The 25938-nt window shown below is 40.2% G+C and overlaps 1 protein-coding gene across 6 annotated transcripts in view; it reads right to left on the bottom strand.

Annotated features, from left to right (window-relative positions):
* Nucleotides 1–591: 591 nt before the first annotated feature.
* POU2F1 (POU class 2 homeobox 1) overlaps nucleotides 592–25938 on the bottom strand; it is a 261573-nt gene continuing 236226 nt past the window's right edge. For 5 of the 6 annotated variants that reach the window (XM_049881124.1, XM_049881126.1, XM_049881127.1 and 2 more), the window contains 3 exons: nucleotides 10719–11064; nucleotides 9881–9969; nucleotides 592–6690 (listed from right to left, as the gene is read on the bottom strand). In XM_049881124.1, coding sequence (XP_049737081.1) covers nucleotides 6380–6690; nucleotides 9881–9969; nucleotides 10719–11064 — 746 coding nt within the window. In that variant the 3' untranslated portion in view covers nucleotides 592–6379. Of the gene's footprint in view, nucleotides 6691–9880; nucleotides 9970–10714; nucleotides 11065–25938 lie in introns of those variants that run through there. The other variant, XM_049881129.1, reaches the window with a different exon arrangement.

Raw genomic sequence — 25938 nt, 5'->3', positions numbered from 1 at the left:
TGGGTTTCACGTCTTGGTTTGGTTTTCCCTGTTTGCATTTTTGGTCTAGACAGGATCAGTCTGGTATGGGAAAAGGAAGTAAGGTGTTAAGCGTTGTGCTACTAACCCAACAATGAATAACATTACAGAAGGTGACAAAAAGAACCTGTTTTACTTTAGTTTTCCTGGATTAAGATGCATCAACCACTCACCTCTCCTCTCCTTTCCAGACTGGTGCACTCCTATCTTGACCTTGACTCAAGTGCACGCCCAGACATTCACACATTCATCCTTCACCTAAGCTTTTGCTACGCCGGGGGTGAGGGACCATTAGGAGAGGCTGGTGCGGTCTCAGGGCAGAGGCAGTCATAGGCAGGGGTATAAACGTGCCCTGGTGGGTCCTAGGGGGCCCTGACCCGACTGAACAACCAATCTGTAACCTGCATGCCGCTGGATTAGACCACAGAGACCAACGAATCCCAAACCCCATCAGAGGGATAATCAAGTTTCCTTTGGCAAGACAGATATAAGGAAAAACAAACACGAGCAATGTTTTCCTTCTAACATAATCAACTTCTCCGCTTTCCCCCACCCCAACCCTCCCTAACCCTATAAACTGTAACCTATAAACAGGATCCCAAATACATACAGTATCAATCATGTTTATCAGTCATAATAAACATCAGTTCAACTAAATGCTACAGCTAGAATCATTTCCCCTATTTATAAAGTCTTTTCCTTTTTATTCATTTATTGATTTGGTTTTCAGTTTAAAACTAGTTCTGCAACAATGCAAAGCTATGCCGAGGTATTTTATGAAGTTGCCAGAGCTAGCTGTTAGCCATGAGCATTACCCTCACAGGTTAAGGTACCACCATTCAAGGAGAAAAGGGGGTAAAGGTATAAGAGGAAAGGACACCCAGAACACAGGATCAACCTAAGAGTCGCTCACATTCACTCTTTTGAGCAGAGGAGCCAAGACAAGAGCTGCTCCATGAACAAAGATGGTTCACAGGTCACACTGCAAACATGGGTGTAAATGGGTCAACTCTGAGAAGAACACAGTCCCTGCCTTTCTGGTGGAATCCCTGTCAGACATCTCCCCGGGAATCTTAGGGGTGACCCACTAAACCTCTCTGGATTAAGAAAAGGCTGAGGCGCCCCCCTATGAAAGGCATGTACCCCTTTCCTACCTAAGTTTACATCTGTACTTGTGCACCATCTATACAGACTAGGTAATAGCTGATCCGAGCTATTCTGAGAGCAATGCCAAAGGAGGACTTTTTTTCCTTCTCAACTGAAGGTAAATGCTAAGAAAGAGTTACTGTGTTATCCTCAAAATGTTGTAGGGCTATGATTATACGAAAAATGTCAGACTTCAAATGCTTTTCACACACACCTGCAAAAATGAATTCAGAACTGCTTTGAGCAAATTAACCCATCAATTCTTGCCCACTTGAATACTTTTAAATTCCAGGGCTTTAGTTTTTTTTCTCCCGTTAATATTGGCGGTACTCTAACATTTTCACCTCTAGTAAACAGGGTGTGAAGAGTGAACCTTACATTAATCAACTTCAGACGCTGCTTTAGCGAGGAAGTACTTGTCCAAACTCTCATAATGAATTGCTGAGGCCCTACTTTAACTGAGGGTCCTTAAACTGCAGACTGGTCTCTGGGAGACCCCTAAAGGGTCTGAGACCAAAGCGGACTGCCAGAACCAGGTCCTAACTGGGTAGCACACGCCACTTGCCCTTCTCACAACCACGTCCTGATGCTCCAGTGCCCATTTCCTTCTCTCTGTCCACAGAGCCTCCTGGGAGGGAAACAAAGGAAGCAGCTTCTTCCTGTTCTATCTGATGATGTGAGGATGATATGGCTCGGGAGCAACTCTGGGCCGTGAACTCCAAAGTTTCTCCTCTCAGTCAAGTGCTTATGATACACTCATTGCAATGTTTTCTATCAGGGTTTATAACTTTAAAAATCTACATAAACTTTCTATATTTGCTAATGTACCCAGCTTTTCCAGAAGTTTAAATAGAAATTTTAACGTTAAAGACTGGGCTGAGTTTAACATCGTGTCAAGAGAACATCTGTGCTTCTGGATAAGATAGACAAGGTTTCCTCTATCTTCCCAGATAAATGAGGGGCAATGGGATCAATAACATAAAAAGGGGTACAATTGTGCTTTTTCCAACAACGAATGAATTACGTAGATGAAACTGGCAAGATGGTCTCACTAAAAAGCTTTTAATTCACCTTAATTTCTTTTTTAAGAATGTCAATTTCTAATAATGCTAACATAAAGTATAAACAGGCATGGTCCTACACAAAATCAAAGTGGGATTCCTTTGGTTCCATTTATCGAGTAATAAGTTGAGACAATTGGGATGATACTGATCTTTCTTATCAAATAAATAAAAGGGAGTCTGTATTGTATCAGTTCATTGGTATCTAACACTTTTTTTCTTCATTCTAAAAAGCTGCCTACATAACTTCAGAAACATTTCAACGAGTACAGCAGGCATCCCACTTCTTAAACCAGGAACAAACAACTGGGCTCCTCTGAGAAGCCCTTGTAGAGCCAGGTCCTTCTGCTCTGTCCTTCAGGCTGATACAGGATGTAAATAAAATTCATGACCAAATTGTACGGCTGATGAGAAATAGAATTCAAACAATTACTGTACATTCACCTCTCCCCAGGGAGGGCCCACTACCACAGGCAAATATAGAATCACTAATAGATGCATTCAGAGTTAGTCTTTGGCTTAGTATGTGTTAACCAAATTCAGGGATGACGTAAAACTTGCACAAACATTAAGGGGGGGATAAAGAATGATTAAATGAATTGTGATGACCTATGTGGACTTTCCTCTTCAAAATGCAGAAACTACACCAAACACCTTTTTTTGGTCAAATAAAACCAAACCAAACCCAGTGCCGTCGAGTCGATTCCGACTCCTAGAGACCCTACAGAACAGAGTAGAACTGCCCCATAGAGTTTCCGTGGAGCACCTGGCGGATTCGAACTGCCGACCCTTTGGTTAGCAGCCATAGCACTTAACCACTATGCCACCAGGGTTTCCAAATGGTCAAATGGTGCCTTTTAATTTGCTGATTCTGCCATATAAGGGGTTAAAAGTTAAGTCTGAGTACCTTAGGTTAGGAGATAGCTCATTCAATCCATAAAAGCATTTCTTGAGATGATAAAAAATATAAAGTAAAAAAGGGCTAAGGTGTTCTTAATGAAGAAATATGATCAGTAGAGCTTTTAGGGATAGTGATGAGAAGATTTTAAGCTAAACACCCATCGACAAGCTACATTAGTGTTTCATGTGTAGATGTGTAAATGTACCTTCCATTTTACAACTTATTTTTAAATAAGAGAAAGAAGAAAACTTTAGTTATCTATATTTAAGGGCTTCTTTCCTCTTTTAAACACAGATTTTGGTGCTGGTTTAAGATCTATTCTCATAAAGTGATCCATACAGAAAAAGGCAGAGCCCCTATCCCATCATGACTAGAGAACAGACAAGGCAGGGAGTCAAAGACCACTGTACTGACATTTAAAGCTTAGTATATTTCTTAATATTAAAGTCTGTTGGTGAACCTTATTTGGGAGAGGGAACATATTTTGAACCACGTAGAAACAAAAAAAATGTAGACTTTGCTTGCCCTTCCTCCTAATCCAATGGTCTGAATCCCTTGGGACTCAACACATCCTTTGGTAGCAATTTTGGGAAATTAATGCTATAACCGCTCATCCAGTATGGTGGGTATCAGCATTTCCCTCCCTGAATCCTTCCTCGTAACTTTTACCACTCCCAAGGGAGGGGCCCATTACTAGGGACGACTACAGTATTATCGACAGCCCTAAAATCATTTGCACAGACTAAAGTCAGAGATGTCAAGTCAGGAGAGAAAGTCAGATTTAACTACACCAGAGAGATAGCAGGACAGAGAGGAGAGAAATTAGTAACTGACACTACCATCCTATTTACACACCAAACTAAATAAACTAGTTACAAATCAAGTTAATGTCTGCCCAGAGGATATTACAATTTACCAACATAAAAGATTAAAAACAAGCAGCAACTTTTATATAAAATTAATAAAGACAAATGAAAAAGAAATTGTCAGTAGCATCTATCTCCTCAATGTGTCTGAACTGCGCTTTATAAACTAGTCCATTAGTACAGCAGCTTGCTAAAAATTGACTTTGGTTCAAGCTTAGTTTAAAAAAAAAAAAAAAAAAGACAAACAAAAAACACATCACACATAAAAAGGTGGATGGATATTTGTTAGTTTCCCTGCTTGCAGTGACTAAATTTGGAGGGTTTAGGGAAGGTGAAGTAGGGGTGAGAAGAGATTTAGGGGGGTAATTAAATACTCTGTGAAATAAAAGAACACGACAGAAGGAACGAAAGAAAAACAAAAAGGGGACGGAAACGTTCCTGGTCTTTTAGTATTAACGCGGCTGTCTCCCACTTTACTCACAGAGGTCCACACTGTGTCTTTATCACTGCCTTTCCGAAGGCTGGCAGAGAGAGACAGCTTGCAGGACTCAAGCTCCCTTGTAGATACAAGCAAAGCAACTAGAATGAAAATTACCTGTTAGCTCTCTCTGAACTGCCGCCTCAAAAGGGGGAAAGTGCAGTCTGTAGGACCACCGGAGACGTAAACAAGCACCCACAGACACCAGACAGGAACATCTAACTCCAATAAGAAGGGGGCTTAGATGAACTGCATTGCAGTGATCCAGTCTTTTGGGAATTTTTTCGGTACAGATACCATAACAGTCTATCAACAAAAAGGGGGATCTAATCTCCAGATTACTCTCATTCCTCTTCATCCACTTTCACAAACATTTCCTTTTCAGTGGACTCATCTAGAGCCGCCCTGAAACGACGACAAGCTCACTGCTGTCTACACTGAGCAGAGATGTGTGCTGCCCATGACAACTATCTAGCAGGAGCATCGAACAAACCAGGGAGACACTCAGGTGTGTGCAAAGGCCCCACTCAAGGTCCTTCTTTGAAGGTCCTGCAGATGACACGCCTGGCTAACAAGTGCCTCCTTTAGTTAGAGGACCAAGGAGAGTCTCAGGGCTGGAAGGTATAAATAAGCCAGTCGTGAAAAGGAAGTCTGTGGCCAGAGGAAAAAGTGGTAACCTCAGAGACTCTTCTCATCACACCTTTGGGATACAAACCAATGGAAAATAGTCTAGTAGAGATCCCTTAAGGGAAAAGTTTTCCAATTTCAATAAGTCAATTTGCTCTTTGCTGAGTAAGTTAAAGAAAGTCTGGATGAAACACTTCCACAAAATGGAAACAACAAATCAACCAACCAACAGTAGGAGCATTTTTCAGGAGATAAGAACTCAGGAGAACCACCAAGTCAGGTGTACGCAGTAGTCTTTGCTCTTGGGAACCAAATCTCACCCTGCGACACGTGCAGCGTTCCCATGGAAAGTGGCAGAAAACAGCACTGCTGCAGGCAGGATCGGGCCCCAAGGTCATTCAATGATTTGGGGGTGAATGAGAGCTACAGTTCAGCAGGAATTCCTTCCTACACAAAAGTGCTCCAAAGGCACCACCTGATGGGGGGAAGGGAGCATGTGTGGAGTGGGAGTGTGTGCACACACTGCCTTCAGCTTCTGCACCAAGCCTCTTGCATAAGTGGCAAAAGAAAATAATTTTCTAGCACCTCTGTAAGAGTCATCAAGGATAAGGAAACCAGCAAGAACATTCCCCGCAGTTAAGAACGTAAGTCTCCCCTTACCCCGAAACCCTCCCTCCCCACAGTGTGGGAGCTCACTGAAATAGGATCCAGGAGCGAGAGATAAATGTGTCCAAACTATATATATATATATATATAAAAACAATAACAACAACAATAATAATAATAGAGATACAGTAATACAGGCCTGCCTAAATTGTACCAGTTAAAAAGGAACCCCCAACACAATTGATATGATTATAAACACCTTGTTATGACTTAATGGCCTGTACAACAGACCCATAAAAATGATTTTTTTTTTTTTTTTAAGAAAAAAAGAAATTTAGACAAACAAGAAATCCCCTTCCTATACTGGAAGTGGTAACCCACCTTAACTTGTCATCATGACTGCTGGAAATGGTAAGTAGTCCTTTCACTTATTTTTTTGTGTTTTGTTTTTGAATTTTTTTTTTTTTTTACATTTTTGGTTAGAAAGTTCTCCAATCCATGAAGCAATCCTGAAAAGACAGTGTTTTATTACAAAATTAGGCAAATGTTGTCCCATCTTCATCCTTTCCCCCCTCCCCCAGTATATGTGGTTTTTTCTTCTCTCCTGTGCCCTCAGCCACATGGCGAGAGGAAGCCGATCACATTTTCAGTCGATGAACCTGGCCGGCAGCCCAGCTCACTGTGCCTTGGAGGCGGTAGTGGTGGTGGAAGCAGCCCCGCTGGCAGAGGCCGCTGTGAACAGAGAGTTCTGGGTGGACTCAGCTGAGGTGGAGGTGGCGTGAAGGCTGGCAACAGGTCCAGAGTTCCCGGCGGAGGCTGCAGCGGCAGACACCAAGCTAACTGGGTTGCTGGTGAGCAGAGAGAGGTTCTGGGGGTTCAGGAACAGAGGGGCAGTCACAATGTTGGGGGCTCCTCCTGCATTGGCAAATACCAGGTTCCCGGTTGCATCCAGTGACGTTATTGGAAGAGAGCCACCAGAAGCAAGAGCTGCAGACAAAGCCCCCAAAACAGGCAGGAAAGAGAACGTTAGAGTCATCATGGAGAACCCAAGTAACACAACAAAGGTCTACAGGTTTTCCTGCAACTCGGCAGGAAAAAGGGAAGCCCTGAATTTATTCTTTTTCTCAACCAAAGTGCTATACTGACATCAAGTGAAGTGTATTTATAATTTCTGCAAGATTCTAAAGGACTGAGAACGCTAATTCAAGGAACATGAGCAGGATAGATGAGAGTAAGAACTGGCGAATGAAATCAAAAAATCAGGTTTTTATCTTGAAATATCCATTTTATTTCATTTACCTACAAGTGTATTTTAAACCCAATAATTTTGATTTTAATGAAGATTACTGATTTTAAACTACCTTTATTCAAAAGCTAAGCGTTAAGGCAGCTAACCGAAAGGTCAGCGGTTTGAATCCACCAGTCGCTCCCTGGAAACCCTATGGGGCAGTTCTACTTTGTCCTAAGGGTTGCTGTGAGTCAGAACAGACTCGTCAGGGCCAGGTGTGGTGGTGGCCAGGGGCTGCCCACTGCCTCTGGAGCAGCCAGGGCCCACTGTCACCTGGCTGGGCTCCAGGCCTCCGTGTGGACCCCTGCGTCTCGCCTGTCCATGGGCCCTGGAGATGGACCTCTGCTGCGGGTGGCTCCCAGCCTGCTGGCAGATAAGGCCCGGCCACCTGGGCCTGGCGGAGGCTGTGGAGGTGGCAGACAGCCCTCTTTGGAAGAAGAGACTTCTGAGTCCCCCATCAGACAGACTCCTGCAGCCTAGCTCCTGCCTCCTGCTGCCCGCCCTCCCCACCTCGGACCCAGCCTAGCCCCTGAGCCAGACCCAGGTAATAGGAACCCCCAGCGGCCTGTGAGGCTTATCTCCCTCTCACAAACCTTGCCCTACGCCCCCCACCTCAGTGCTTCTTTAATGCACAGAATAGTCAGTAGATTTTTTTCTACTGTCATAAATGGAAAATGTTGGACAACCTGATAGTCATTAAATGAGGAGTAGGTGTATATAATTATTGTATAATCACATAATATAATGAGTCAACTGAATTACTGGTCACTTATTTGGTACATCTGGCAATATCCCAAATAAAGTATAAGGTGTGATTAGTTTTTCACTTCCGGAAGATATGGTTTCTATGACTTGTGTAAACGAGAATGATGAGTCTACCACAGGAGGAAATCAGGGACGCGGCGACGCAGGTAGCCCAAGGTGGGCCTTAATAGGTCAGAGTTTTCTGTGATGCTATTGCTTCCCCACAGAAGCCACCATCACCAAAATTTCATTTAAAATAACTCGGCGCTCTCATGTAATATCCTGTTATTGGACAACCCCTCAGCATCTTCCCAGCCATGTAACCACTCCTCCATGTGTAGATCTAGGATCTTTTCTAGTGGCATTAAATTTTTGGTTGACTTCTCACATAGTATATAAAAAAAAGCTAGAAGAGCTGAAAAGAATGCCCTGACTTCGGACAGGACCATACAACTGCACAGAACAGTGAGACCTGGCGCAGTCTGAAGTTTGGGAGATTGCGGGCTTAGGGTCACAGACTGGTTCTAAAGCCTCCCAGAGGTATCTGCTCTCCAGGCAGTCATGTACTGGGGAAGCATTCTGCCTCTGGAGCATCCCACAGCTCAGACACTCTCCTTAGTACAGGAGAAAAAGTGATTTATCACAAATCTTATTCCAAAAAGAAATCCTTGTGTAACAAAAACTTTATAGATCTAGCCATCAACTTCAGATATGAATCAGTTAATCAGAGAGTCAATATAATGTAAGGTAATCTAGGTCTTGGTCTCATCTGTAATTAACATCCCCTACTAACAAATTAACATTGTATAGAAAGAACAAATCTGTCTTGGAAGAAGTACGGCTAGAATGTTTATTAGAAGTGAGGATGGTGAGGCTTCGTCTTACGTACTTTGGACATGTTACCGGCAGGGATCAGTATCTGCAGAGGACATCATGCTTGGTAAAATAGAGGGTCAGTGAAAAAGAGGAATAGCCTCAACAAGATGGATTGACACAGTGGCTGCAACAATGAGCTCAAGAATAACAACGATTACAAGGATGGCTCAGGACTGGGCAGTGTTTCATTCTGTTGTGCACAGGGTTGCTTTAAGTCGGAAGCAATTCGACGGCACCTGAAAACAACAACGTAGTACGCTGTAAGGAGCTCTAGTGGCCCAGCAATTAAATGCTTGGCTGCTAACTGAAATGGTGGTTCAAACCCACCAGTGGCTCCATAGGAGAAAGACCTGCCCATCTGCTCCCATAAAGGTTCTAGCCTAGAAAACACAAAGGGGCAGTTCTACCCTGTCACGTGGGGTTGCCATGAGTCGAAAGTGATGCGAAGGAACCTAACAACATAGTATACTGCAGAGACATCATTCATGAAATGCTAATATTAAGTGAAGTTTGCTAAAAGCTTGTTTTTGGTCCTAGAACTTTTGTTTAAGCACAACTATTTTAAAGGAAAAACTATTTTCTGAGAGAGAAATGCCTCGAATTCTTTCTCTGAGTTGCATAACAACATCTTCAGACACAAAGCTTATAGCTGAAAAGAGGGAAGCCACTCACTATATGGAATGGGCTCTACACTGGTAACACGCCAAGGCCAAAAGGGATCCAAGTGGGCTTGGAGAAGAGACAGTACAATCCGAAGAATATCTGCTGTGCAATGAGGTTGATATAAAAAGGGTAGAGCCCAACCAGAATGAGAAGTACTCTGAAGTCAGCATGAGGTGCTCCAATGTTCATTCATTACAGGACCTTCCCATGCCCTGCTCTCTTGGGGGTGGGGATTGGGGAATCCTACTTGGTCAAGTTGGCTTAGGGATGGGTCTTGGATGAATACCTGAATAAACTTATCAGGAGGAAAATCTGCCTCCAAGTCTACTCACACAAGAAGATAAATATCAGCATAAAAGTCTTGGTTTCCTATACTATGCCAAACTAAGTATATTCAGTATATTCCTGTTTTTAATCACAAGCTAGCATCTCTACTTTTCTCACAAAGCTTTTGTACAAGGACTGTTTTCTGGGTCCTCAAGAACAAATGAATCACCATATCAATTCAACTATCTCTCCCCATCATCTCTACCTCTGGCAAGACAGAATTCCTCCACTAAAAAAAAAAAAGAAAGAAAGAAACTAAACAAGGAAGATTTTACTGACCTTGAATAGTTGCCAGTGTACTGTTGCTCATCAGAGCTGGGCTGAGAGCACCGCCCAGGGTCCCTGGGTTGAGACTGAGTAAGGCACCTCTGCAATTCCAAAAGAGGGGTCACTTATTACCAGGCAGATACATCTGTCAGCTTGACAACACACCCAAGGGGATGAGAAAAGGGGAAATCCAGCTAGAGCAGTATATGGAAATAGCTGTTATTTTCCTTAGACTCTTACATGGTTGGGTTAGTGCTTCTGAGTTACTGCTTCCCTTGATGCTTACATGTACAAAGCAATCAAGGTTTTGATCCACATCAAAATTCAAACTCTTAGTCATTTCGATTCCTCTTTGAATTACATTTTCTCCCTGCCCCCCTCCGCCCCATAACAAAAGGAAATACTCCAGGAAACGAAATATATTTACAAGGTAATTCTGAAAATATGTTTGACAATAATAATATAAAATTGGGACTCTCATTACTACACCTTATCTGTGGTGGAGCAGTAAAAAGCAGACAGTTGAGAGTTTAATAGAGAAAGCAAAAGAATAAGTCAAGAATTCTGGGCTTTCTTGCTGGCCCCGTGACTCAGGTTATCAGTGACATGGTGTTGTGTGTCTTCACCTGGAAATAAAGATACAACCACCGCCCCTTCCAAGGTGTTAAGAAACAAGTTCAACTATAATCAAGGTGCTTGTGCTATTACAGAGTAGCCCAATTCAAAAAGATTACTGCTTTAAAGAGTTTTTTTTTTTTACGCTGGTGATGGAAGGTCTCCTCTGTAAGTACTTCCAGGGATGACCTCCTAGTTGTTTCTCAGATGGGAGTGGGAAGAGGAAGCTCCTTACCCAGCTGCAAACTGAGAGGGTGCCATCAGGCCCGGGTTCAGTCCTGCGGCAGCAGCCATGGCGGCAAGGCTGGCATTTGCTGGCAGCTGTGCAGCTCCTTGGAGGGCGGCAGCTGCTGCGGTTTGCAAGCCTGACGCTGTCACCATCACCTGGCTGGTCCCGAGAGGGGAGGACAAAGGAGTGGAGGTGGTCTGTGTTGTGCTGGTCTCACTGGCACTGGATGCCTCAGAGGCAGGGGCAGAGGCAGAAGGGGAGGGACTCACAGAGGGGGAGGCGACTGCTGAGGGAGCTGGAGGTGCCGTGGATATCACGGTTGCTGTGTTGTTGGAGGGGGTGTCTGTGGCGCCTGAAAAAGGGAATCAGATTAGAAAACGACCTGCTGTAAGTGTTTCTGGAGGAATGGTGACTTCATTCAGCCACACTCTAGAATCAACTGAGTAATTTATCTACCATTTAGTGAGTTCTACATTTGCCCTTTTATTAACCCAGTTTAGTGTTTCTATGAAAAGCAACACGATAATAAACATTTGAGAAACAAAGCAATGAACCCTACTTTAAGAGCCAAGAGCAAAAAAGTAGCTGTAAAAGAAATAGTAAAGTTTTTCACTGTCAATTTCCTGTTCAAAAACAATAGAAACAAAGTACCACAGAAGCTCTCACTATTTTTTTTTTTTTAGGGAGAAAAAACTCGTAAGCAAAAAATCCCTACTTTTGAAAGCACCTTTTCATTCAGAAATCTCCTTAGTAATCTCAATAGAGAAATCAAAACAAAACAACGAAAGTTACGTACTTTTCTACGAATAAGCACCACAGAAAACTGTGCAGGATGATTAAACTATATGTCTAAATGCCTTTTTGGTGTTAAAAAATTTAAGTAACTATTCTGTAATAAATAAACAAAAAAACCAAACCCAGTGCCATCGAGTCAATTCCGACTCATACAGGACAGGGTAGAACTGCCCCATAGAGTTTCCAAGGAGCACCTGGCACATCGGAACTGCCGACCCTTTGGTTAGCAGCCACAGCACTTAACCACTACGCCACCAGGGTTTCCATTCTGTAAAAAGTCCACTCTGGTAAACAAGTTCTTATTCATGGAGACAGTAAAATACAATGATATTATCTCATAAAGGACCGCATGAAAAATGAAGATCATTTAGAGGCCTTGAAAAAAAAAATCAAGATGCCCAAATTTCTTTTTGTTTCAGGAAGAAGAACAAACATTTGGATATAAATGACTAATGGACATTAAAAATATCACAAGTAGAAATTAAAACACATTCACTGGGATTATTAAATGTTTGAGACCACACTGTCCAACAGAAATATAACACACATGTAACTGTGAATTTTCTAGTAGCTCTAGTAAAAATAGGTGAAGTAAACCTTTAATAACATAATCTATATAACCCAACATAACCAAAATATTATCATTTTAACATGAAACCAGTATTAAAAAAGTATTGAATTATTTTACCTTTTTTTCATACTAAGTCTTTGAAAATGGTTAAGTATTTTACATGTACAACGTATCTCAATTTGAACCCGCCACGTTAAGTGCTCCAGTCACATGTGGCTAGTGGCTGTCATACTGACAGCGCAGGTCTAAAATGTACCATCAGTTAGGCCTGTTGCGTTCCAGAAGCAAGTGTGGCTTACAGAACGTGAAGTCACTTTGTCTAAAGTAGACGTGGCTCACAAGGCACTCAGAGGACAGGCCACCTTCCCCAAAGCAGAAGATGCCACCCGCCACAGTGAGCTGTAGTTCTGATATCTACAAAGGATGGTACAGAACAAGCCCGCCCATTTCAGTTATCAGTAAATGTCACATGTCACAGAAACAGCTGCCTAAAGCAGGTGGGACGCAGTGAACTTCACTACATTCTAGCAGTCAGTCAGTCACATTTATGGTAAAGTAGAACCCAAGTGGGGTTTTCTCAAGATAGAGAACTCAAAAACAGAAAAAAGCATCTATAAATTTTCAATATAAAACTTCTGCTAGGTATGTATAAAAGACTGAATATATTACAAAAGGACCGGCCCAATCAAAATGGAAATTTCAAATCTATAAGAGTATTATTATTACACATTGAAAAAGCACCTTACGCAAAAGATATATCTGTTTTGATAAAATCTATTACTAATGCTAAAGAAGACCCCTTCTCTCACAACAGATGCAGGCATTTTTGTCCTTCTTCTACCACACTAATGGTGAAGCCTTCCCCTGGGCTTCGCTAACACCAGCCAGAATTCAGCTCTTCTCATTCAACTCTCGGGCACAGTTCCTTTCGCCCATCCCGGAACTAGGAGAAACGACGTTATCTATTGCAGTACTGCACAGAAGTGGCGACGTGGTCTCTAATGACGTGATACACATACTTCTCTCAGAGTTAACTGAACAGGGTGCATTTACTCCTCAAATCCATAAATACTCTGATTCCCTCCTTACTGCTGCTGCCCCTGAACCGTTACATATCTGTGGATATTATTAACCATATTTTCATTCACTATTTCTTCAGTTTTAAATCTATCAATCTATATCACTCAGTTGCTGACAGTGTGTTGAGTACTGTATTTGGCAGAGTAAGATACCCTTTTTTTCAGGCTTTACACTCTTTTCCTAACGGACTTCTCCTTGTTCCACAGAAACATAAACGCGTTTTCTCATTCCTGCTCTACTGCTAGAAAATTTCAATGTACTTCCAATCTTTTCTTTACCAATTTCTCACCTTATCTAAAATCTGATATTTCCTCTGGGCACTATTTCTCTTTTGAAATTCTGAAACTGAAATTGCTTATTTTCACAAGACCCCATGTCTTGAAAAGGTTGAAAATAGCCTTTTTTTCCCACTCCCCACCACCCTTTCAGGCCACTGCCATTCCGTATCTCCTACATCTCACAGGCTGACAGAGAAAATGCCAGTCAAATCTCATCAGAGATTTTAACCTGGGCCAGGAGATGACAGCTCCAGAAATACTGCAAACTTGTTTTTTCTGGTTGTAATCCTCCAGTCACACTCCAGCTGTCTTCAAGATGAATTCCATGAGGTTCAGTGTGAGGCTCATAAGCCCTATGGTACGACGGTTTAACGTGATCTTTCAATGAATTCTACCAGGCAGTGAATCACATTTTAATTAATATATGTGTCTTTTATGACTAGAAGATAGGACCTCAAATTCTTGTTACTTGGGCAATTTTGATCAAGGAACTTAGGCAAGCTAAGCCTCAATGCCCTCAAGGACAAAACAGGATGTCACAATCTACCTCATAAGCTGGTATGAAGTTATACACAGGCATGCATATAAAGTGTTTGGCCCCACCTCTTGCCTCCTATCCACCTTGTTTAAACATTTTAAAACAACTTTATTGAAACATAATTATGTGCCATAAAATTCATTCAATTTAAGTATATATATATATATATATATATATTTTGGGTGTATTTACAGAGCTGTTCGACCGTCACCACAATCCCGTTGGTAACGTTCCTACCACCCCAAAAAGATCACTTGTGCCTGTTTGCAATTGCTCCTCACTCCTACTCACAGCTTCATAATCGGTTTTTGGTCTCCATCGGTTTTTTCTGGACTTTTTATATAAATGGAATCATATAATACGTAGTCTTTTGCATCTGGCTTCTTTCATGTGGAAACCCTGGTGGCATAGTGGTTAAGTCCTACAGCTGCTAAACAAGAGGTCGGCAGTTCGAATCCGCCAGGCGCTCCTTGGAAACTCTATGGGGCAGTTCTACTCTGTCCTATGGGGTCACTGTGAGTTGGAACGCACTCGACGGCAATGGGTTTGGTTTGTTTGGTTTTCTTTCACATAGCACAGTGTTCTCAAGGTTCATCTACACTGTTGCACACATCAGTACTTCATTACCTCTAGGGCTGAACACCAGTCCATTGTATGGAAATTCCGTATCTGGCTACTCATTCACCAGCGGATGGACATTTGGCTTGCTTCTAACATGTTGGCTATTATGAATACTGCTGCTATTAACATCTGTGTCCAAGTTTTTGTGTGGACATTTCTCTTGGGGAAATTGCTGGGTAGGATGGTAAAGTTACATTTAACTCTAAGAAACTGCCAAAGTGTTTTCCAAAGTGGTTATATCATTTTACATCTCCAAGGAGAATGCATGAGGGTTTCCCTACGTACTCCCCACACTTCTTATTTCTGGTCTTTCTGAACACAGTCATTATTGCAGTGGGAAGTGGTATATCATTTTAGTTTTAATTTGTATTTCCCTAATAAGTAATAATGTTGAGCATCTTTTTATGTGCTTACTAACCATTCCTGTATATTCTTTGGTAAAATGTCTACATATATGATTTTCAAATTTTTTTTCCCAGTCTGTAGCTTATGTTTTCACCTTCCTAGAGGTATCTTCTGAAACTCAGAAGATTTTTGTTTATAATTCATTTTTTGTTGTTGTTGTTGAGAACATCCACAGAACATAACATGCACCAATTCAACAGTTTCTCCGTGTACAATTGTGGTGACATTGATTACATTCTTCAAGTTGTGCAACCATCTTACTCTCCTTTTCTCAGTTGTTCCCCCATTAACATAAACTTACTACACTCTAAGGTTTCTATCTAATCTTTCGAGTTGCTGTTGTCAATTTGATCCCATATAGATAGATCTTAAAATGGCACAATACTCAAGGCAGACATTCTTTACTAGTTAAGCTAAACCACTGTTTGGTTTTAAGAAGACTTCAGGGAATCTTTTTGGTTTAAAGTTTAAAGATTACCTCAAGGCAGTAATTTCAGGGGTTCATCCAGCCTTCATGGCTCTAGAAATGGTGGATTCCATGAGAATCCGAACTTCTGCTCTGCATTTTCCTCCTTTCGATCAGGATTCTTCTACAGAATCTTTGATCAAAATGTTCAGCAATGGTAGCCAGGCACCATTCAGTTCTTCTGGTCTCAGGGCAAAGCAGGCAGCTGTTCATGGAGGCAGTTAGCCACATATTCCATTTCCTCCTCCTATTCTTGACTCTCTCTCTTCCTCCGTTGCTCCAGGTGAATAGAGACCAATTGTGCCTTTGATGGCCGCTTGCAAGCTTTTAAGACCCCAGGCACTATGCAACGGAACTAGGAGGCAGAACAGAAGCACTAAACACATTATTGGGCCAATTAACAGATGCCCCATGAAACCATGATCCTAAACCTCCAAACCAAGGAACCAAATCCCATGAGGTGTTTGGTTATCCATAAGCAGCCTCAGCAGCTACTCTTTTTTTTTTTTTTTTTGGTCACTGTTGTAAATATATCTACCATACAACTTTTACCAACTCAACTTTTAACAGACATACAACTTATTGACAGCAATTACATTAATCGGCTATGCAACCCTACACTTCATCAATGAGATTTTTCCATCACCCTAAGATTTTACTTTTGATGAAGCCCAATTTTATCAATTTTTCTTCTTTTATGGATTGTGCTTTTGGTGCTGCTTCTATGAACTCTTCACCTAAGCCAAGGTCATCTCCTACTATGTTTTTTTCCTGGTAGATTTATAGTTACAGCTCTTACATTCAGGTCACTTAGAGTTAACTTTTGTGCATGGTAGTATGAATTAGGATCTAAATTCATCTTCATGCATATGGACATCCAATTCACCCAAAACCATTTGTTGCAAAAATTATCCCTTATCCCTTCCCCATAGATCTCCTTTATACCTTTGTAAAAAATCAGTTGAGCATAAATTTAAAGATTTACTTCTGAATTTTCAATTCTGTTCCATTAATCTGTATGTCTATCGTTATGCCAGTATCACATGTCTTGATTGCTGTAGCTTTATAGTAAGTCCTCCACTTCATTCTTTTTCAAAATTGTTTTGGCTATTCTGGTCCCTTTCATGTAAATTTTAGCATGAGCTTATCAATTTCTGGGAGAAAAAAAAGAGCTTGCTGGAATTTTGACTATGATTGTGTCAAACCTATAGATCAGTTTGGGAAAAGCTGTCATCTTAAAAATACTGAGTCTTCCAAACCATGAACATGGAATATCCCTGTTTATTTAGACTTTCTTTTTCTCAGCAAATGGTAGTTTTCAGTGTATAAACCTTGCACTTCTTTTGTTAAATTTATTCCTAAGTACTTTGTTTTTTATTTTTTTGAAGCTACTGTTAATGAAGTTATTTTCTTAATTTCATTTTTGGATTGGTTGTTGATAATATGTAGAAATGCAATTGATATGTCTATATTGACCTTGTATCCTGCAACAATACTGAATTCATTTAAAAGTCCTAGTAGTTTTTCTGTGTGTGTGTGCGTGGATTCCTTGGGATTTTTGTACACACAAGATAACGTCTGCAAATAAAGACAGTTTAACTTCTTCTTTTTCCCCTTATTAAACAGGCTGGAATTTCCCGTACAACGTTAATCGTTAAGTCCTGAAGAGAAAACATTTTTGCCTTGTTCCCAATCTTAGGAGGAAAGCGTTCAGTCTTTCTCCACTATACCATTAGCTGTAGGTTTTTAGTTGTTGTTGTTGTTAGGTGCCATCAAGTCAGTTCCGACTCATAGCGACCTTATGTACCACAGAACGAAACACTGCCTGGTCCTGCGCCATCTTTACAGTCGTTGTTATGCTTGAGCCCACTGTTGCAGCAACTGTGTCAATCCACCTCATTGAGGGTCTTCCTCTTTTCCGTTGACCCTGTACTTTACCAAGCATGATGCCTGGGCTGATCCTTCCTGATAACCTGTCCAAAGTACGTAAGATGCAGTCTCGCCATCCTTGCTTCTAAGGAGCATTCTGGTTGTACTTCTTCCAAGACAGATTTGTTCGTTCTTTTGGCAGTCCATGGTATGTTCAATATTCTTTGCCAATACCACAATTCAACGGCGTCAATTCTTCTTTGGTCTTCCTTATTCATCATCCAGCTTTCACATGCATAGGAGGTGAGTGAACAAGCCATGGTTTGGGTCAGGTGCACCTTAGGCCTCAAGGTGACATCCTTAGTCTTCAAGGTGACATCCTTGCTTTCCAACACTTTAAAGAGGTCCTCTGCAGCCAATCTGCCCAATGCAATGTGTCTTTTGATTCCCTGACTGCTGTTTCCATGGGTACTGATTATGGATCCAAGTACAATGAAATCCTCGACAACTTCAATCTTTTCTCTGTTATCATGGTATTGCTTATTGGTCCAGTTGTGAGGATTTTTATTTTATGTTGAGGTGTAATCCATACTAAAGGCTGTGGTCTTTGATCTTCATCTTTCAGTCCTCTTCACTCTCAGCAAGCAAGGTTGTGTCATCTGCATAATGCAGGTTGTTAATGAGTCTTCCTCCAATCCTGATGCCCCATTCTTCTTCATATAGTCCAGCTTCTCAAATTATTGTATGCTGAGCAAATAATCCGAGAAGCTGGATGGACTATATGAAGGTTTTTAGTAGCTGGCCTTTATCAGGTTGAGGAAGTTCCCTTCTATTCCTAGTTAAAGAGTTTTGTTTTGTTTTAAATCATGAATGGATATTTGATTTTGTCAAATGCTTTCTCTGCCATTTACTGAGAGGATGCAGTCTTGGCCTTTCTTCTAGTACTATGGGGTCTTCCATTAATTGATGTTTGGAAATTAAACCAGCCTTATATTCCTGGAATAAATATCACTTCATCATGGTGCATAATCGTTTTTATATGTTGTTGGATTTGATTTACTAATACCTTATTGAGGTTTTTTTTTTTTTTAGCATATAACTTCGTGAGGGATATGGGTCTATAGGTTTTTTTTTTTTTTTTTCTTTCTTGTGATGTATTTGCTATCAGGGTAATAATGGCTTCAGAGAATGAGTTATCCCATCTCTATTTTCAAGAAGAGATTGATAAAGATTGATCTTATTTTTTCTTCTTTAAATATCTGAAAGAATTTGCTGGTGAAGCCATCTGGGCCTGGTCTTTTTTCTTAGATGGGAGGATTTTTAATTATCAATTTGGTTACTTGTCTTAGGTCTGTTCAGGTTTTCTTTTCTTCAGTTAGTTTTGATAAATCGTGTCTTTCTAGAATTCTACTCCTAGGTATAGAGCCAAAAGAATTGAAAACATATATATATATATATATATATATATATATATAACAAAACCCAAACGTAATGCCGTCGAGTTGATTCGGACTCGTAGCGACCCTATAAGACAGAGTAGAACTGCCCCAAAGAGTTTCCAAGGAGTGCCTGGCGGATCTGAACTGCTGACCCTTTGGTTAGCAGCCATAGCACTTAACCACTACACCACCAGGGTTTCCTGAAAACATATATCCACACAAAAACCTGTACATGAATCTTCAATGCAGCAGTATTCAAACACAGCCAAAAAGAAGAAACAACCCAAATGTCCCCTGACAGATGAATGGATAAACAAAATGTAGTATATATCCATACAATGAAATATTATTCAGACACAAAACTAAATGAGTAATATGAATATATCCTAAATGAAAGAAGCCAGACACAAAAGGCCACACATTATATGATTCTATTTATACGAAGGGTTCAGAACAGGCAAATTCACAGAAATAAAAAGTAGATTGGTGGTTGCCAGGAGCCTCAACGAGGGTGAGGGAGGTGACACAGACAGAAAGTGACTCCTAATGAGTACTTAATTACTTTTGGGGTATGGAAGTATTCTGAAAATGTTCTGAAATTAAACAGTGGTTAGAGTTCTACAATTTTAAGATTATATTGAAAATTCATTCAATTGTACACTTTAAAAGGGTGCTTTTATGGTATGTGAATTATATCGCAATAAAAAAATATTCTATTACAATCTAACTTCTGTATGGTATGTATTTTTATAGGATGGTAAGTAGCTACGTTCCCTTTTTCATTCTTGACTTAGCTAATTTATACCTTCTCCCTTTTTTCTCAAAGATTTGTCAACTTTGTTGCTCTTTTCAAAGAATCACGTTTTGGTTTCATTGCTTTCTGCTTTCTATTTCATTAATTTCTACTATAATTTTGATCCTTTGTGTTTGCTTTTTCAGTTTTTTCATCTTTTTCTATTTTCTTAAAGTGGGAGCTTTGGTTATTGATTTATTTCTTTTCTTATTAGGTGTTTAGCTATAAATCTCCTCCAAGCATTGATTTAGCCGTATCTTATGCATCTTCATATGCTGTGTTTTATTTTCACTCATTTCACAATATTTTCTAATTTCCCTTGTGATTTCTTCTTTGACCCATGGGTTAGTCTGATTTCCAAATATTTGGGGATTGCCCCCAATTTTTTTTTTTTTATTTCTAGTTTATTTCTGTTGTTGTCAGAGAACATCCCTGTATGATTTTAATCCTTTTACATTTACTGAGGCTTGTTTTATGGCTAAGCACATCTTGGAGAGTGTCCCATGTGTCCTCAAAAAGGACGTGTTTTCTGCGGTGGTGAGACTGAGCGTCCCACAGACGCAGTCAGACCAAAATATCGACAGTGTCGTTCAAGTTTCCTTTACCCTTGATTTCTCTGTTCTACCAATTACTGAAAAAGGGGCAATAATGTTTCCAACTATTATTGCAGAACTATTTCTTCTTCTAATTCTGTCAGTTTTTGCTTCCTATATCCTGGGTCTCTGTTGTTAGGATGCATATAATTTTAATTGCTATATCTTCCTGATTAAATTTGACTCTTTTCATCATTACGAAAAGCTCTTGGGAGAAGCACTGGGGACAGACCATGTTTGGTAGATTACTAAGGGCTGCAGAATTTTTGCAAGTTCTTGAGATATATCAGAACACGTCTTTCTGAAGCAATATTGTCACATGCATTTACGTATCTATCCTAGAAACATTTACCGAGGACCTATTACGTAAAAAGTGCTACGTTAGATGCTGGGAAAATAAAGATGACCATCTCAGCCAAACAAGATTTCTATTAAAGGATGGTACACTAAGGACTAAGGACATGGTTTCTTTCCTTCATTCCTAAAATCCTGCTAAAACAACAATGGTAAATAGAAGAGGAAATAAGAGCTCTGGGGAAAGACAACAGAGGACTTGAGATTTTAAGAGATTTCCAGGAATAAAAAAAGAGGATGAAAGCAGGTGATGGGGAGAAACCAGCCACAGGGCAGAGGAGAAGGCTATAGTAGAGGGGAAATTATTCATCTTGATGGATCCCTGAAAAGACTCCAAGCTCAGAGTCATCAGATACTGAGGTAGGAGGAGGAGGAGATAAGGACAGAAAATAGGGTGATTAAAGGGTTGTTCACACACCAGATCTACCACTGGGCCTTTCCCTCCCTCTACCAGGCTTCTCATATGAACAAAACTAATATCAGCTACGACTCTTCAAAGAAAATAAAAACCTGACTGTGAAAGGCTAAGGCTTCTAGTACAGGCACTGGCATGCACAATTAAAGACCCCCCGCCCCCACCACCCCGGCCCCACTCCATTCCGGGAAGGTGTGAAAGAAGCCCAGCCTGCCTGCTGCTGTGTTCCACGCACATACCCTGAGGAGTTCGGCAGTTCTCTACCTACACTCACAAGGCACAGCTAGCCCTCCCATTCAGGGGAGAGGACTGCTGAGTAACAGAACTTACACCATGGCAGAGAAAACCCTTAAAAGCTACTGATATTAAGTAACACGGCCTCACATTCATCAGTTTGAATAAATAACTAAGGATTACTAAACAATGGAAAAAGAAAATCAACAGCACAAAGGAAATGAAAACAAAAGGAACAAATAGAACAGAGGAAAACAACTTAAATACAATTCTAATTTGTACTGCATCTACAAAATAAAAATGTTGTTAGGTGCTGGCCAGGTCCTCATAGTTGTTGCTACGTTTCAGCCCACTGATCCAGCCACTGTGTCAGTCCAAGGTCTTCCTCTTTTTTTTGCCGACCCTCTACTTTACCAGGCATGATGTCCTTCTCCGGGGACTGATCCTTCCTGATAACATGTCCAAAGTACAAAGGGATCAGACCACTGAGATCCACAGGGTTTTCACTGGCCGATTCTTCAGAAGTAGATGGCCAGGCCTTTCTAGTCCATCTTAGTCTGGAAGCTCAGCTGAAACCTGTTCAGCATCACAGCAACACGCTAGCATCCACCAACAGAAGAGGGGCAGCTGCGCTTCAGGTGCCCTGGCCGGGAACTGAACCTAGGTCTCCCTCATGGAAGGCAAAAGTTCTACCGGTGAACCACCACTGTTCCCTCTAGTGAAAATGACGGGGGAGGAGAAATAAAAATAGGTTGTTATAAAAAGAGGAATCAGAGCAAATAAAAATTCCTAGAATTTGAAAATATGATTTTCAAAAAAAACATAGGAATGACAACAAAAAATGAGACTATACGAACAGTCATAGAAAACTGAGGGTATATCTCCTCGAATGTGGTACAAAATCAGAATAGCTCTATACCTATTAAAGAAATTCAACCAAAAACTTGCCCAAAATGTAAATTTCCAGCCCATGTGGCTTCATTGGTAAATTCTATCAAACATTTAAGGAAGCAATAAAACCAATCTTACAGAAATTCTTTCAAGAAACAGACTAGGAACTACTTCCCCGCTCATTTCAGCCTGGCAATCTACTTCTGAAGAATGAACCAACGGAAGCCCTATGGGTCACAGCGGTCTGATCTGTTGTACGTGGGTTCACCACGGGTCCGAGGCAGCTGACAACAACTCAATAATGACAACATCATTTTCACTATTTTAAATAACTTAGAAAAATGTGTATTACTTATTTTAATTGATGTAATTCACATACCACATAGAGTATGCAATTTAATCCTCATTAGTAAATTCACAAAGTTGTGTGGCAATTATAAAGAAACTCTAATTCCAGAATATATCCATCACTGGAAAAAGAAATCTTTGGGGGTGTTATTTATTTTATAGGCCTGTCTATTGCTTGGCTGGAAGGTAGTTTCCAGGGATGGCTGGAGTTCCAAGTCAGGGGCGTGTCATAGAGCCACAGTCTCAGGGGTCCCCAGTTCCTATGAATTTTTTTGTTCTACATTTTTCTCCCACTCTATGTGTGATTCCAGTCCGAATGGGTGGTAGGCAACAGGTTTTTTTTTTAAGAAGCCCTGGTGGTGCAGTGGTTAAGCACTTGGCTGCTAACTGAGAGCTTGGCAGTTTGCACCCACCAGCTGGCCCACTGGGAAAAAGATGTGGCAATCTGCTTCTGCAAAGATTATAACCTTGGAAACCCTATGGGGCAGTTCTACCCTACCCTATAGGGTCACTAAGAGTCAGAGTCGACTTGGTGGCAATGGGTGTGGTTTGGATTTAATGACTAAGGATGTGGAGCATATTTTTTTGTGCTTATTGTATAAAAAAGAGTCAGAGTCGACTTGGTGGCAATGGGTGTGGTTTGGATTTAATGACTAAGGATGTGGAGCATATTTTTTTGTGCTTATTGTATACTACTTTGTAAATAAAAATTTTGACACATAACTTACACACAATAAAATGCAACTATTTTAAGTGACAGTCTAGCAGGTTTTAATGAATATATACACCTTTGTGACCACCACCCTGATCAAGATACAGAATATTTCCGCCACATCAAAAAGTTCATGCCTCTTTGCAACTTAATCCTGCCACCCCATCCATGAGTTAGAAGGATCTACTTTTCTTTTTCCATTATCGATTAGTTTATATCTCTTCCGTGTCTGGCTTTCTCAGCCAGCAAAATTTTTGTGACATTTAGCCATATACAGTGGTTTACTCGTTTCTGTTGGTGAGTAGTATTCTGTATGAATATATCACAGCTGGATTATTTTCGATTTTGGACTACTTTAAATAAAGCTGCTATGAACATTCATATACAAGCCTTTTTCTGGACATATATTTTCATTTCTCCTGGGTAAATACGTAGGAGTGAAAATGCTAGGTCATATGTTAGGTATGTTTTAACTTTATAAGGAACTAGCAAGTCATCCTCCAAAGTGGCTGTACCATTTTATATTGCCACCAGCAGCATAAGAGAATCCAGACACACACCCTTGCCAACTGTGGGTATTAACGGCATATAACGTCAGTCCCGCTAGTGGGTGTGTAGTATTACGTCATTTGCGGCAACCAGGGAATTACTGATGTTGAGCATCTTTTCATGTACTTATTGGCCACTCATATCTTCTTTTGCAAAATGTCTAGTCAAATATTTTACCCATTTTATAATTGGGTTGCTTGTTTTAATTCTGCATTATAATGGTTTTTTTAAAAAATACATTCTGGGTATTTTCTTCTACTCTGTGGCTTGCCTTTTCATTTTCTTAACAGTGTCTTTTGCAAAGTAATAGTTTTAAATTTTTATGAAGCCAATATTTCGATTTTTTTTAATCATTAGTGCTTTTGTGCCCTATATGAGAAAATTTTGCCTATCCTATAGATTTTCTATGTTTTCTTCCAGAAATTTTATGGTTTTAGCTCTATGTTTAGGTTTATAATTTAAGTTTTTTTTTTTTTTTGTATGGGTCAAGTTTTTTTCTCCCTCCTATAGGATCGCTATGAGCTGGAATCGACTTAATGGCAATGGGTTTGGTTTTGGGTTTTTACAGCTGTCCGGTTGTTTTAGCACCATTTATTGAAATGACTGTTTTCACTGAGTTACCTTGGCATTCTGACTCATATTTGAGAGTCTATTTCTTGACTTTACATTCTTGTTTTTTTTTGTTGTTGTTTTTAAACCCCTGTATATCTATCCTTACATTACTATAACACTTTGTTAATTTCTGTAGTTTTTCCATAAACATGATATATTCTTCCATTTATGTCTTTTAAAACTTCTCTCAGCAATGTTTTGTGGTTTTCTGTGCATAGGACTTACACGTGTTTTTGTCAAAGAATTTGTATAAGACTGATACTATTGTATTTTTAATTTCATTTTCCAATTGTTGCTAGTACTTAGAAATACCATTAATTTTGGTCTGCCAATCTTGCTAAATCCACCAATTTTATAAGGCTACCGATATCAATTTCTCACATACCAGACTGGAAAAAATTATAACGTATAACACCACTCTGCTGGGGAGACTGGTGAAATAGGTATTTTCTTATACTGTTGGTGGTAATGAAAATTATTAAAACCGTTTTGGAAGGGAATTTAGCCAGACACAACAAAACCATAGTGTTCAACTTCTGACTCAGCTATTGCACTTCTAGAAATCCACCCTGAAGATACAGTTCCAACAACACACACACGGTTATTCCTGCAGCATAGTTTGTATAACTGCAAAACACTGGGGACAACCTCAGTGTCCACACAACAGGGACAACGGTGAATAAGCTGTGGTCCGTCCATCCACACAGCTGAATACCCTGCAACAGTAACACAGAACAAGGGAGAGCTTTACAAACTAATGTGGAGTGATCTCCAGCTTATTCTGTTAAGTGAGAAAAGCAAAATGCAAAAGAATACCTATATTATGCTACTTTTAAAGTAAGAAAGAAGGGTGAATAAAAAATATATGCGTATCTCCGTTTAGTCAAGAGAAGCATAGGGAAGGCATAGTGGAGAGGGGATAGAAAGGACAGAGAAAATTATGATACAGAGGAATGGCACTTCTCTGAGAACTTTCTGTGTAGTCCTGACTTTTGAAACAATGTTAATGTCACATATAATTAGTAACAACAAGAGTGGGTAGAAAAATCCTAATAATGAATACAAGCAAAACCAAAATGAACTGAATTTTAAATGAATAACGTAACTACACTCACCACACCACCCATTGCCATCAAGTCAATTCCGATACTATAGGACGGAGTAGAACTGCCCCATAGGGTTTCCAAGGAGTGGCTGGTAGATTTGAACTGCTGACCTTTTTTGTTAGCAGCCGAGCTTTTAACAATCGCGCCATCAGGGCTCCAACTACACTGAAGAGGGTATAAAAAAAAGAACTCAAATAACTGTGAATAGTAGCATTTAGACTATCTGCCTTCAGGCTAAAGACAAAAGAATTCTAAACAAATAATGAACTACAATCGGTAAGTTTCTTCTTTTCAGAAGTATGGGTTAGCAATTTTGAAACTATTTTTACTCCAGGATTGAATAATTAAGCAAATACATCATTGAGAACGGGAGTTAGGTTTCTCACTACCACTAAAAAGGGAGTCAAAATATGGAAAGAGGGAAGAATCAAAAAGAATAAATAAACTATAGGATGCTGGACTGGAACTGGAGACACCAGTATGAACACGTAGCTTCTAACTTTTTTTTTAGATATAAAAATGAATACAGGTGTGTGAATGTCTATATGGCCAGAGTG

Source organism: Elephas maximus, chromosome 3 (genome assembly GCF_024166365.1).
Source record: "Elephas maximus indicus isolate mEleMax1 chromosome 3, mEleMax1 primary haplotype, whole genome shotgun sequence".
In the NCBI taxonomy this organism is placed as follows: domain Eukaryota; kingdom Metazoa; phylum Chordata; class Mammalia; order Proboscidea; family Elephantidae; genus Elephas; species Elephas maximus.
The sequence above is the reverse complement of the archived record's forward strand: the minus strand, read 5'-3'. Positions and strand labels throughout refer to the sequence as shown.